The sequence below is a fragment of the Oryctolagus cuniculus genome, chromosome 7, assembly GCF_964237555.1.
Source record: "Oryctolagus cuniculus chromosome 7, mOryCun1.1, whole genome shotgun sequence".
Classification (NCBI taxonomy): domain Eukaryota; kingdom Metazoa; phylum Chordata; class Mammalia; order Lagomorpha; family Leporidae; genus Oryctolagus; species Oryctolagus cuniculus.
In genome coordinates this window covers 57,665,402-57,677,791 of record NC_091438.1, presented here as the reverse complement: position 1 = coordinate 57,677,791, position 12,390 = coordinate 57,665,402, and the positions used below count along the sequence as shown (strand labels likewise).

Here is a 12,390-nt window from a genome sequence, read left to right as displayed (position 1 = left end):
TGGATCAGAAGAGGAGCAGCTGGGACTAGAACTGGCACCCATATGGGATGCCAGTGCCAGCCCCATAAAAATTTTAAAAAGAAGTATTATTTCAAGGGATATGATAAAAATTTGTGATCTGTATTTTCTTTTCCTTTTATATGTTACTCTTCATAATTCTCATATTGTGAATTTTATTTCTCTTTAGGTACGCATAGCTGCTAAATTCATCACTCATGCACCCCCAGGAGAATTTAATGAAGTATTCAATGGTGAGTAAAGATTAGTATTTTGTTATTTTAAACCCTTCTTAATTACTCTAATTTATTGAGTGCTTGTTATCTCTAAATCTTTATGATATGTTATAGCTAAGGAAATCAAGATTCAAAGAGTTTAAAATAATTTGTTCAAGATCACCCAGTTAGTATCAAAGCAAGGATTCAAATCTAGATCTGAATCAAAAGCAATGTCTTAACCCGTAAATTACAATATCTATAATATCTGAGAAAAGTTTAATATCAATAAATGCTAAAATAATGTTAAATGGATTGTCATTATAAATCATATCTTCAAGGCTTTCACTTAGGAAGCCACATAATATAGAGTCAGTGGGGTAGAACTGATGGTATTCAAATAGTTTGCTAAATTTACAGACTCGGCTTTATCATCCCCTCAAGATTCTCACTAATTAGATCTTGAGTAGAATCAGGTAATCTGTGTTTTAGTAAGTTCTTTACCACGTAATTCTGAATCACAGTCCATTTGGTTTCCAGTTTGGGAACCAGTATGCATTTACAACCTTCTATACTATTTGCTGTCTTAACACACCTACAAGATGAAAAGATAAATGGAGCAAGAAGTTGGTCATCACAGTTCTATCTTAATTTATCTCTGTGTATCTGGGTTCCTTTTAGCAAACATTTATTTTTGAAATTCTAGTTTTACAAAAGAAGTTTAGCTACTTGAATTGTGCTATACTCATCTGTGCCAGGCCCAGAGCCCAGCACTTGGTAGATCAATCAGTAACATCCACTGGTAAAATTAATGCAGAAACAGAGTAACTAAGAGAAACATATAAACATTTACTACCAGGAATATAGACCACAGTAGAAGTAAATCAAGATATTCTTTATAAAATCACTTATGAATTTTGAATACTAGCCAAAGGGAAACAAATGCAACCTTATTTTCCCTTGTCTTTTCTTCCATGTTGACTGAATATAGATTTCAGCAACTCAGCTTATAGAAAGTTTTCTTGGCTGGTGCTGCAGCTCAATAGGCTAATCCTCCGCCTATGGCGCCGGCACACCGGGTTCTAGTCCCATTTGGGGTGCCAGATTCTGTCCTGGTTGCCCCTCTTCCAGGCTAGCTCTCTGCTGTGGCCCGGGAGTGTAGTGGAGGATGGTCCAAGTCCTTGGGCCTTGTACCTGCATAGGAGAGCAGGAGAAGCACCTGGCTCCTGGCTTTGGATCAGCGTGATGTGCCGCCCACGGCGGCCATTAGAGGGCAAACCAACGGCAAAGGAAGACCTTTCTCTCTCTCTCACTGTCCACTCTGCATGCCAAAAAAATGAATAAATAAAGTTTTCTTTAAACTTGAACTTATAAGTTAGACAGTGAGAGAGAGACAAACAGAAAGGTCTTCCTTCAATTGGTTCAACCCCTAAATGGCCGCTACGGCCAGCGCGGCAGAGATTCAAAGCCAGGAGCCAGGTGCTTCCTCCTGTTCTCCCATGCAGGTGCAGGGCCCAAGCACTTGGGCCATCCTCCACTGCCTTCCCGGGCCACAGCAGAGAGCTGGACTGGAAGAGGAGCAACTGGGACTAGAACCTGGCGCCCATATGGGATGCCGGCGCCACAGGTGGAGGATTAGCCAAGTGAGCCACAGTGCCAGCCCGTAAGTTCTTTTTTTAAAAAAAGATTTATTTTATTTATTTGAAAGGCAGAATTAGAGAGATCAATCTTTTCGTCTACTGGTTCATTCCCCCAAATGGATGCAGTGGTAGGGGCTGGGCCTACGTGAAGCCAGGAGCCTGGAAGTCCGTAAGGGTCCCTTACATGGGTGACAGGGGCCCAAGTGCTTGTACCATCTTCTGATGCTTTTCCAGACACATTAACAGAGAGCTGGATCAGAAGTGAAGCAACCTAGACTCCAACTGGCACCCATGTGGATGTCAGTGTAGTACGCTGCAACAGCCTGCTGTGCCACAGCACTAGCTCCTGAGATAAATTCTTGACTTAACAAAATTAATAACCTTGGTAGAATCCCCTTGTTTATTTCTCTTACCTGAAATCATGAAAACCATAAAATTATAAAAATAGTTGATACCAAAGCATTAAGATAAGAATTAGTGAACTGTGTATGGTGTGAGTACTGTTTTTATTGGCACATGTTGGCCATTTTTCAGAAGCTCTAGGAGTCAGTGAGTGGCCTTTGCCATGTAATTAGCCTTTCCTCTTGGAATGAAGGCTTGGTAGTTTCTTAGTAACAAGGACGGTACTCTTCTTAAAGAAAAATGATGAGACTCTGCAACACATAGCTTTTTAAGATGGTTTTGATTCCCCTCATTGGATTATCTAAAGAGGAATGTGTTCAGAAATGTGCTGCCACTGACTAATTAGTGCCTGAGTTTTCTTGATCTGGTATTGTAGAAAAACCTGCAATTCTTACACTTGGGTCATTTTAAAGGAGTCATTTAAATATAGAATTAATGATCCTAACTGTAGCGCTCTGTAAATCATGTTTGTTTGTTATGAAATTCCTTGAGAATTTATTATTGAATTATTATAGCACAAATAATTATATATATGTGAACGTTAGCACCTGCAATTTTAGAATTTCTACACATACACTGTATCCAAAGCCTAATTTTTTTTAAAGATTTATTTATTTTACTTGAAAGTCACAGTTACACAGAGAGAGGAGAGGCAGAGAGAGAGAGAGGTTTTCATCTACTGGTTCACTCTCCAGATGGCTGCAATGGCCGGAGCTGGGCCAATCCAAAGCCAGAAGCAAGGAGCTTCTTCTAGGTCTCCCATGTGGGTGCAGGGGCCCAAGCACTTGGGCCATCTTCTACTACTTTTCCAGGCCATAGCAGAGAGCTGGATCGGAAGTGAGCAGCCGGGACTCGAACCAGCACCCATATGGGATGCTGGCACCACAGGCGGCGGCTTTGCCCACTATGCTGCAACGCCAGCCCCAAAAAAACTAATTTTAAAAATTTGCTAAAATTGGGGCCGATGCTATGGCATAGCTGGTAAGGTACTAGCATCCCATATGGGTGCTGCTTTGAGTCTCAGCTGCTCTGCTCCCTATCCAGCTCCCTGTTAATGCACCTGGATAAACAGTGGAAGATGGCGCAAGTTCTTGGCCCAGCTCTGGCCCTTGTGGCCATTTTGGAAGTGAATTAGCAGATGGAAGATCTCTCTCTCTCTCTCTCTCTCTCTACCTTTCAAATAAATAAATCTTGGGACTGACGCTGTGGTGTAGTAAGCTAAGCTTCTGCCTACAGTGCCAGCATCCCAGATGGGCTCCAGTTCAAGTCTGGCCGCTCCTCTTCCGATCCAGCTCTCTGCTATGGCCTGGGAAACCAGTAGAAGATTGCCCAGCCACCCATGTTGGGGACCCAGAAGAAGCTTCTGGCTCCTGGCTTCAGATCAGCCCAACTCTGTCCTTTGTGGCCACTTTGAAAGTGAACCAACAGATAGAAGACATTTCTCTCTGTCTCTCCCTCTCTCTGTCTGTAACTCTACCTCTCAAATAAATAAGTAAAATCTTTAAATAAATTTTAAAAATGTTAAAATTTGCTGAAATTGCTCAAATTTATCCTTTATTCAACATCTTAATATGTTTTCCTCCTCAGATGTCCGACTACTACTTAATAATGACAATCTCCTCAGGGAAGGGGCAGCACAGTAAGTATCTTTCCAACTCCACCTAGAGTGTTATTCTAATGTTAAGTAAACTGTAATGACAGCAAACTGGAACTGTGAAAACTGTAAGTTCAAAATACTTTATAATAAAGCAGTTGGTTTTAGCAATTTTAGTTGGTTATTTTTCTTAGAGAAAATTTCACCAAAATGTTGTTTACTTCCTCAATTGATTTTTATTTGAACTTCTGGTTTTTGGTTCAAGTATTCCCCATTATAGTAGCATTAATTTTAGCTCTTAAGTTTTCTTTTATAGTTCTTCTAGTTCACATTGAATTTTTTAAAAAATCAGTTAGGGAAAGATTATGCTACTGGTAAGCAATGATAACAACTCTCAAATCAAATTGCCAAATAGAAACAGATAGCCATAATGTGCCTTTAATAGTTGGAATTAACTGGCGATAAAAGCATAATTGTTCTACCTAGTTATTGACTCTTTATCACTGCCAGGCTAATTAATCTTTGTAAAATTTGTCATGCACTCAAAAACAGAGGTGATTTTTTTGTTGTTGTTTTATCTTCTACATCAAATCTAAATGCTTCCTAGCTTTCAAGACCCCTTGTTACCTGGCTTTAACACTACTCTTAACACAGAGTTCTATTTCAGTTACTGTCTAATCAACTGGCCCAGAGTTCATTGTGAATAGGAAATCAGAATTAGAAAATGGCTGGTGAGAACAAGGACATTGTGACGCATAATATCAAATAATTATAAAATTTATTTGATGTGATATAGCTATAAAAAATTAATAGCTGTTACCCAGGAGACAATCACCTTCTGCCCTATATCCATGCTGGTTGTTTTTTTTTTTTTTTTTTAAGATTTATTCGTTTTCTTTGAAAGGCAGAGAGAGAAAGAGAGAGGTCTTCCATCCACTGGCTCACTCCCCAAATGGCCGCAATGTCTGGAGCTGAGCCAATCCAAAGCCAGGAGCTTCTTCCAGGTCTCCCATCTGAGTGCAGGGTTCCAAAGACTTGGGCCATCTTCCACTGCTTGCCCAGGCCATGGCACAGAGCTGGATTGGAAGTGGAGCATCTGGGACTTGAACTGGCGACCATATGGGATGCCAGTTCTGTGGGTGGAGGCTTAACCTACTTAACCACAGCGCTGGTCCCAAGTAACAATATTTAAACATGTTTACATACTTGGGGCTAATTTTGAGTCTTCTGATTTTGTTAAAATTGCTACACATTTTAATTTAGTTTTTTTCTTTTTTAAAGATTTACTTATTTATTTGAAGTCATTTATACAGAGAGAGAAGGAGAGGCAGAGAGAGAGAGAGAGATCTTCCATCTGCTGGTTCACTCCACAGATGGCCACAATGGCCGGAGCTGTGCCGATCCGAAGCCAGGAGATTCTTCCAGGTCTCCCACGTGGGTGCAGGAGCCCAGGGACTTGGACCATCTTCTACTGCTTTTGCAGACCATAGCAGAGAACTGGATCGGAAGTGGAGCAGCCGGGACTCGAACTAGAGCCCACAGTGCTGGCCCCTAAATTTTTTTTTTCTTAATTTTGAGAGGGAAAGAGAGAGGGAGAAAAGGCGCGGAGTTGGGGGAGAGAGGGAGACAGAGAAAGGACATACTCCTCTGCTAATTCATTCCCCAAGCACCTCTAATGGCTAGGGCTCAGCCAGGCAAAAGCTGACAGCAAGGAAATGAGCCAGCAGATAGAAGATACCTCTGTAACTCTGCCCTTCAAATAAATATTTTTTTAAGTGAAAAAACTGGTACTTTTCAAGAATGTAAGTATATTATATCCTCTTATACTGCAGCTTATTGCCCTCTTTATTTTACCTTTTACTTTAGTTTACTTTGTAAGACGTACTAGGGAGCCACAGAAAATGAAGAATCTCAAAAATTATGCACTGTACAAATAAACATTAATATTAGGCAAGCGCTTTGATGGTTGATGTCTTAACAGCCTTTAAAATGACCTCTCCTCTGTACCTTAGGCCCTGTTCTCAGACTTGACTACTGCTCAATCATCAGTCTCACTTCACTTTTTTCCCATGTGAGATACCTTCTAATATTTAATTATGGCTTCTTCTATCCTGTCCTGCCTCAAAGAAATGAGGATAAAAAGCAATTTCAAAAATCGTGTTATAATTGAAGATTCTTTTGAATACTGAAAGCTTCTGCCTAAATAGTTGAAACTGTTGACAATTCACAATAATCAGAATGCCTAAAACTTTATTTATTCATTTTTTAAGGTTTAATTATTTATATGAAAGGCAGAGTTACAGAGAGGCACAGAGATTGAGTTCTTCATTTATTGGTTCACTCCCCAAATGGCCATAATGGCCAGCTAGAGCTGAGCCAATCCAAAACCAGGAGCCAGGAGCTTCTTCTAGGTCTCCAATGCAGGTGCAGGGGCCCAAGGACTTGGGCCTTTTTCTATTGCTTTTCCCACCCATGGCAGGGAGCTGGATAGGAAGAGGAGCAACTGGGACTCAAACCAGCACTCATGTGGGATGCCAGCACTACAGGCAGCGACTTTACCTGATATGCCACAGCGCCAGCCTGAAAATGCCTAAAACTTTAGAATTGGAAGTTCTTTAGGATTAGGTGTAGAGGAAAAAAGGTAATTTAAGGGCTTGAGGTACTTCTGAGCTCTCTGGAGTGCTTTCAGAAGGTTAAAAGACATTGTGTTAACACTGGACATCTGGAGACAAAGCACCAGGTAGTATTTTGACATCCCCTTTCATTGGACTATGAACTACCCTCTGTGTTTATTTATATGTAATTCTTTTCTTCCCTTCCACTTCCCTTTTTTTTAAATCTTTGTAAAACAGTGCATTTGCCCAGTATAACATGGATCAGTTCACGCCTGTGAAGATAGAAGGATATGAAGATCAGGTAATAATTTCTTGTTAGGTTATGCCATGTCATAGAGATTCTAGAAACCAAAGCGGTTGTCTGAATCAAGTGCTAAGTAGATTTGTGTCTTAATTTTTATAAATATTCTACATGTTAGGAAAGCCTTCCTCTCTCTGATAACCCTAGTAGTTTCTTTTGATAAGAAAGGAGAGCTGCCCCTAACAAGAACAGTGAAAATAGAAAAGTTGAGTCTTCCTAGCTGTCTCTATTTCTCCATGGTAGGGGTACCAGGAGACATTATATTTAATGGAAAAAGAGGCATCCTCACTGAATTTTAGACTACTTGTTTAGGAATTTACTAATTGGGAGCTAGTTACACACATATATTTTATATATACATGTTTTGCTCTTTGTATGTATTTTTGTTTGCAAACTATGTAATCTGTAGTATCTATTTTAAAAACTCAGTAAATATGATTCAGGAATAATTTCATAAAATACGTGAAAAAAGAATGAGACTTAAGTCATTGTGAAAGAGAAATCTAAATGAAAAGTTAATTGTCTTCCTCAGAATTTTAATTTATTTAATGTGATAAAGAACCATCCTTTTTTTCAGAGTTATTCTTATTTATAATCCTCTTTGGAAGGTCTTAATTACAGAGCACGGTGACCTGGGTAATAGCAGATTTTTAGATCCAAGAAACAAAATTTCCTTTAAGTTTGATCACTTACGGAAAGAAGCAAGTGATCCCCAGCCAGAGGAAGTAGATGGAGGCTTGAAGTCGTGGAGAGAATCCTGTGACAGTGCTTTGAGAGCCTATGTGAAAGATCATTATTCCAACGGCTTCTGTACTGTTAAGTATCTGCCTATTTTATTATCAGAGTGTTTTATTTATTACACTTACCTTGGGGGCTTTGGCTTGACAGCCATTACTTCTTTCTTCTTAGTAATGGTTTTCTTTCCATTTTAGCCCTGTGTCATTTTTGAGTATAAATAAGTAGGAATTTTTAATGGAAAAATCCTTTTATAAACTCGAGGTAATGTGTCAAAGTAAATGTTCCTAACCAAGGTAGTTAGCTTAGACACGGGGAAAAAAAAGTTAAGATTTTGGGGTTTGGGGCTGGCACTGTGGCATAGTGGGTAAAGCTACCGCTTGTAATTCTGGCATTCCACATTAGTGCTGGTTCGAGTCCTGGCTGCTCCACTTCTGATTCAGCTCTCTGCTATGGCCTGGAAAAGCAGTAGAAGATGGCCCAAGTGCTTGGGTCCCTGCACCCACTTGGGAGACCTGGAAGAAGCTCCTTGCTTCTGGCTTTGGGTCAGCTCAGCTCCAGCCATTGTGGCCTTTGGGGAGTGAACCAGTGGATGGAATACCTCTCTCTGTCTCTGCCTCTGCCTTTCAAATCAATAAATAAATCTTTTAAAAAAAAAAAAAAAAAGATCACTGGGTAAGCTGTTGCCCACATTTATGACTTTTTGGAATAGGCCTTTAATTTTTTAATTGTAATTTTTAAAGATTCATTTATGGATTTAAAAAGCAGAGTTAAAGAGGGAGAGACAGAAATTGATCTATCTTCCATCTACTGGTTCACTCCTCAAATGGCCACGATGGCCAGAGCTGGGCCAGGCCAAAGCCAGGAGCCAAGAGCTTCTTCCGGGTTTCCCACATGGGTGGCAGGGGCCCAAACACTTGGGCCATCTTCCACTGCTTTCCGAGGCACATTAGCAGGGAGCTGGATTAGAAGTGGAGCAGATGGGACTTGAACCAGCGTCCATATGGGATGCTGGCACTGCAGTTAGCAGCTTTATCCACTGTACCACAACACCAACCCCGTTGGTGTATGCATTTTTACAGAGCTGCTTCTGAATAGTTTAGATATCTTCATTAGATAAACAGAATTACTTGAACCAGCAAACCAACTTTCTTCCCTTACTTGTCTCAATTATTTTCTTCCTATCCACCTCTGTAAATGTGAGCATTCCCCAAAACAATTTCCCTTTCTTAAAAGCTTACATCCATTTAATGGAGGGAAAACAACACAGACTTTTGTGTACACCAGTGCAGTTTTATTCTCTCAAAGTCATAATCCTAGTCATATTGTTTTGCTGTTTTCTCTCCATTGCCTATAGAATAAAGTCTCAACTTTTTTTTTTTTTTTTTGAAGATTTATTTATTTGAAAAGCAAACACACACACACACACACACACACAACTTCTGTCTGCTTGCTCACACTCCGAATGCCCACAACAACCTGGGCTGGTCGAAGCTGAAGCCAGGAGTCAGGAACTCCATCTGGATATCACAGAACAGTGGAGGAACTGAGTAGTTGAGCAATTGTATGCTGCCTTCCCAGCCACATTAGCAGGAAGCTAGATTAGAAGTGAAAGAGCCAGGAGTTGAACCAGTACTCTGATACCAAATGCTAGCATCCTAAGTGAGAGCTCAGTGGTGCCAGGACACCCACCCCAAGTCTTCACATTTTACCTTATGTATACTACTATATAACCTAAATCTATAATCGTGTTTTGTCTCCCACTAGTCCACTTCACACACCCCCTTGCCATTCACTAAAGAAGCCCTGGATTTCCTACCTGAGCTGTTGGCTTATCTTTATTCTCATTTCCTGCCTGTCAGAATCTCATCTGTCTGAAAAACCCAGCCTAAATGGCATCTCCTTTGTACTCTTAAGAGCAGTATTTCCTTCTGTATGTATGGCACCATGCTCATTCCCAGAAATTGACACAGGCTCTGCCTTAATGTTCATATCTGATGAATGTTGTTGTTTAGTAAGCATACTCTGATTCTTTGTCTCCCCAAGGATTTAGCACACTGCTTTAAATGCAGTGGCTGTTGTGGAGGTTAAATGTGTTTTTGGAATCTAACTATTTATTTTCCAATAATAGGTGTATGCTAAAACTATAGATGGGCAGCAGACTATTATTGCATGTATTGAAAGCCACCAATTTCAGCCTAAAAACTTCTGGTAAGAAACAGATGTTCTCTTCTGTTTGTATCTACTTTATATTGGAACAAAACAGTGGTTGAGACTTGGGTTTTTAATCTAACTGGATTGGGATAAGTTATTAGACTTAGAGACTTAATTCCCTATCTATAAAATAAGGGATTTAAACATTATTTATGTTCCTTCCCATCCTAAGGTTTTGTAGTTTTATCTTTTAAAAAATACTCTTACTGACCAAGAGTAAGTGATAATAAAGTACCCACTTGAAAGTTGGACTTAGTGGAGTTGGGTTAATAATACTTGAGTTAATCACATAACTCAGCTTACACATCTGTATTTAGAAGAGCCTCCTGTGAATAAAATAGGCATGGTTTTCTACTTAAAAGGATAAAAAAGAAACATAGAAGTCAAAATAACTTAGAAAAGACTATAGTTAAGCTACTTGAATCCAAAATTTTATCCAAGTAGGTACAGTCTTGGGTATTATCAAACTAGAAATGACTGTTCCTTTTTTCCCCTCTGTCCCAACTTCTCTTCTTCAGTGACAAATCACCTCTTTTCTTGTGCTTATTGCTAATTCTATAGTGTTTTGTATGTATATTTTATAGGAATGGTCGTTGGAGATCAGAGTGGAAATTCACCATCACACCACCTACAGCCCAAGTGGTTGGAGTGCTTAAGATTCAGGTGAGATTCTAACCTGTTTATAAATTATGGTTAATACTTCATGTCTTTAAAACAAACATGCAAGTTGACATTTGTTCTAGTGTTAGTAATTATCAAACAGTAGTTTTAGGAGAGAATAAAATAATTATTAAGTTACTTCCTAGCACTTCTGTAACTTCATATCTTTTATGTAATTTCATATGTGTGCATATATACAGTTGATCCTTGATCAACATGGGCAAGAACTGCATGGGTCCATGGATTGGGGGAGAGAGATTTGTGACAACCTGAAAATATTCACAGGTGCACCACAAAGTCTAGAAATACTAGGAAAAGTTAAGGTAAGCCGGCACCACAGCTCACTAGGCTAATCCTCCGCCTGTGGCGCCGGCACACCAGGTTCTAGTCCCGGTCGGGGCACCGGATTCTGTCCTGGTTGCCCCTCTTCCAGTCCAGCTCTCTGCTGTGGCCCGGGAAGGCAGTGGAGGATGGCTCAAGTGCTTGGGCCCTGCACCCGCATGGGAGACCAGGAGAAGCACTTGGCTCCTGGCCTCAGATTGGTGCGGTGCGCTGGCCGCAGCACGCCGGCCGCGGGCGGCCATTGGAGGGTGAACCAACGGCAAAGGAAGACCTTTCTCTCTGTCTCTCTCACTGTCCACTCTGCCTGTCAAAAAAAAAAAAAAAAAGAAAGAAAGAAAGAAATAAAAGTTAGGTATGTCATCAATGCACAAAATACATGTGGAGGGGCTGGCGCTGTCGCGTAGTGGGTAAAGCCACCGCCTACAGTGCCGGCATCCCTTATCAGTGCTGGTTCGAGTCCCAGCGTCTCCACTTCTGAACCAGCTCTGTGCTATGGCCTGGGAAAGCATTACAAGATGGCCCAAGTCCTTGGGCCCCTACATCCGCGTGGGAGACCTGGAAGATCTGTGTAACTCCGGCCATTGTGGGCAGTTGGGGAGTGAACCAGTGGATGGAAGACTACTCTCTCTGCCTTTCCTCTCCCTGTGTAACTCTGACTTTCAAATAAGTAAATAAATAAAAATCTTAAAAAAAGTATATGTAGATATATATTTTATATATAGATATGTATATGTAGATAATGGTATTTTATCACTTACTGCCATAACATATACAGAAATCTATTATAAAAAATCAAAACTGGGCCAGTGCCGTGGCTCACTAGGCTATCCACCTGCGGCTCCATTACCCCGGGTTCTAGTCCTGGTTGGGTGCCGGATTCTGTCCCGGTTGCTCATCTTCCAATCCAGCTCTCTGCCGTGGCCTGGGAAGGCAGTGGAGGATGGCCCAAGTGCTTCGGTCCCTGCACCCACATGGGAGACCAGGAGGAAGCACCTGGCTCCTGGCTTTGGATTGCACAGCGCCAGCCGTGGCAGCCATTTGGGGGGTGAACCAATGGAAGGAAGACCTTTCTCTCTGTCTCTCTCACTGTCTAACTCTGCCTGTCAAAAAAAAAATCAAAACTGGGGCAGCATTTGGTGTAGCAGTTAAGACACCCACATACCATATTGGAGCTCCTGGTTTGAGTCCTGACTCCCCTTCTGATCCAGCTTCCTACTAATTCATGCTTGGGTTCCTATACCCAAGAGAGCCTCAGATTGAGTTTTGGCCTTACGGCTTCCTTTGGCCTGACCCAGCCCCAACTGTTGCAGTCATTTGGGAATGAACCAGTAAATGGATGCTCGCATGCCCTTTCTCTTTTTTCTCCATCTGTCTTTCAAATAAAATGGAAAAGAAAAGGTTAAAACTTAACAAAACACACAAACATAAACTTTACATGCACCATTCACAGGTGAGAGAAATATAAACAGACCTAAAGATGCAGTATTGAATAATAGCTGCATTAAATTAATATAGTACATAGTATGCTCACCACTGTGATAATTTTGTGACCACCTCTTGTTGCTGCTGTGGTGAGCTCAAGTGTGGCAAGTACCTGCTTAAAATGTTGTGTAAAACTAATCCTCTCTATTAAATTACATAGCTCAGTAAAAAGTCATCTCATTTCTTGCATATT

The 12,390-nt window shown here is 40.8% G+C and overlaps 1 protein-coding gene across 5 annotated transcripts in view; it reads left to right on the top strand.

The window, feature by feature from the left end:
* CAPZA1 (capping actin protein of muscle Z-line subunit alpha 1) overlaps positions 1–12,390 on the top strand; it is a 52,329-nt gene that overhangs the window by 27,391 nt on the left and 12,548 nt on the right. For 4 of the 5 annotated variants that reach the window (XM_070077873.1, XM_002715766.5, XM_051857398.2 and 1 more), the window contains 6 exons: positions 188–251; positions 3,842–3,893; positions 6,701–6,764; positions 7,373–7,579; positions 9,631–9,710; positions 10,298–10,376. In XM_070077873.1, coding sequence (XP_069933974.1) covers positions 188–251; positions 3,842–3,893; positions 6,701–6,764; positions 7,373–7,579; positions 9,631–9,710; positions 10,298–10,376 — 546 coding nt within the window. Of the gene's footprint in view, positions 1–187; positions 252–3,841; positions 3,894–6,700; positions 6,765–7,372; positions 7,580–9,630; positions 9,711–10,297; positions 10,377–11,160; positions 11,322–12,390 lie in introns of those variants that run through there. The other variant, XM_070077874.1, reaches the window with a different exon arrangement.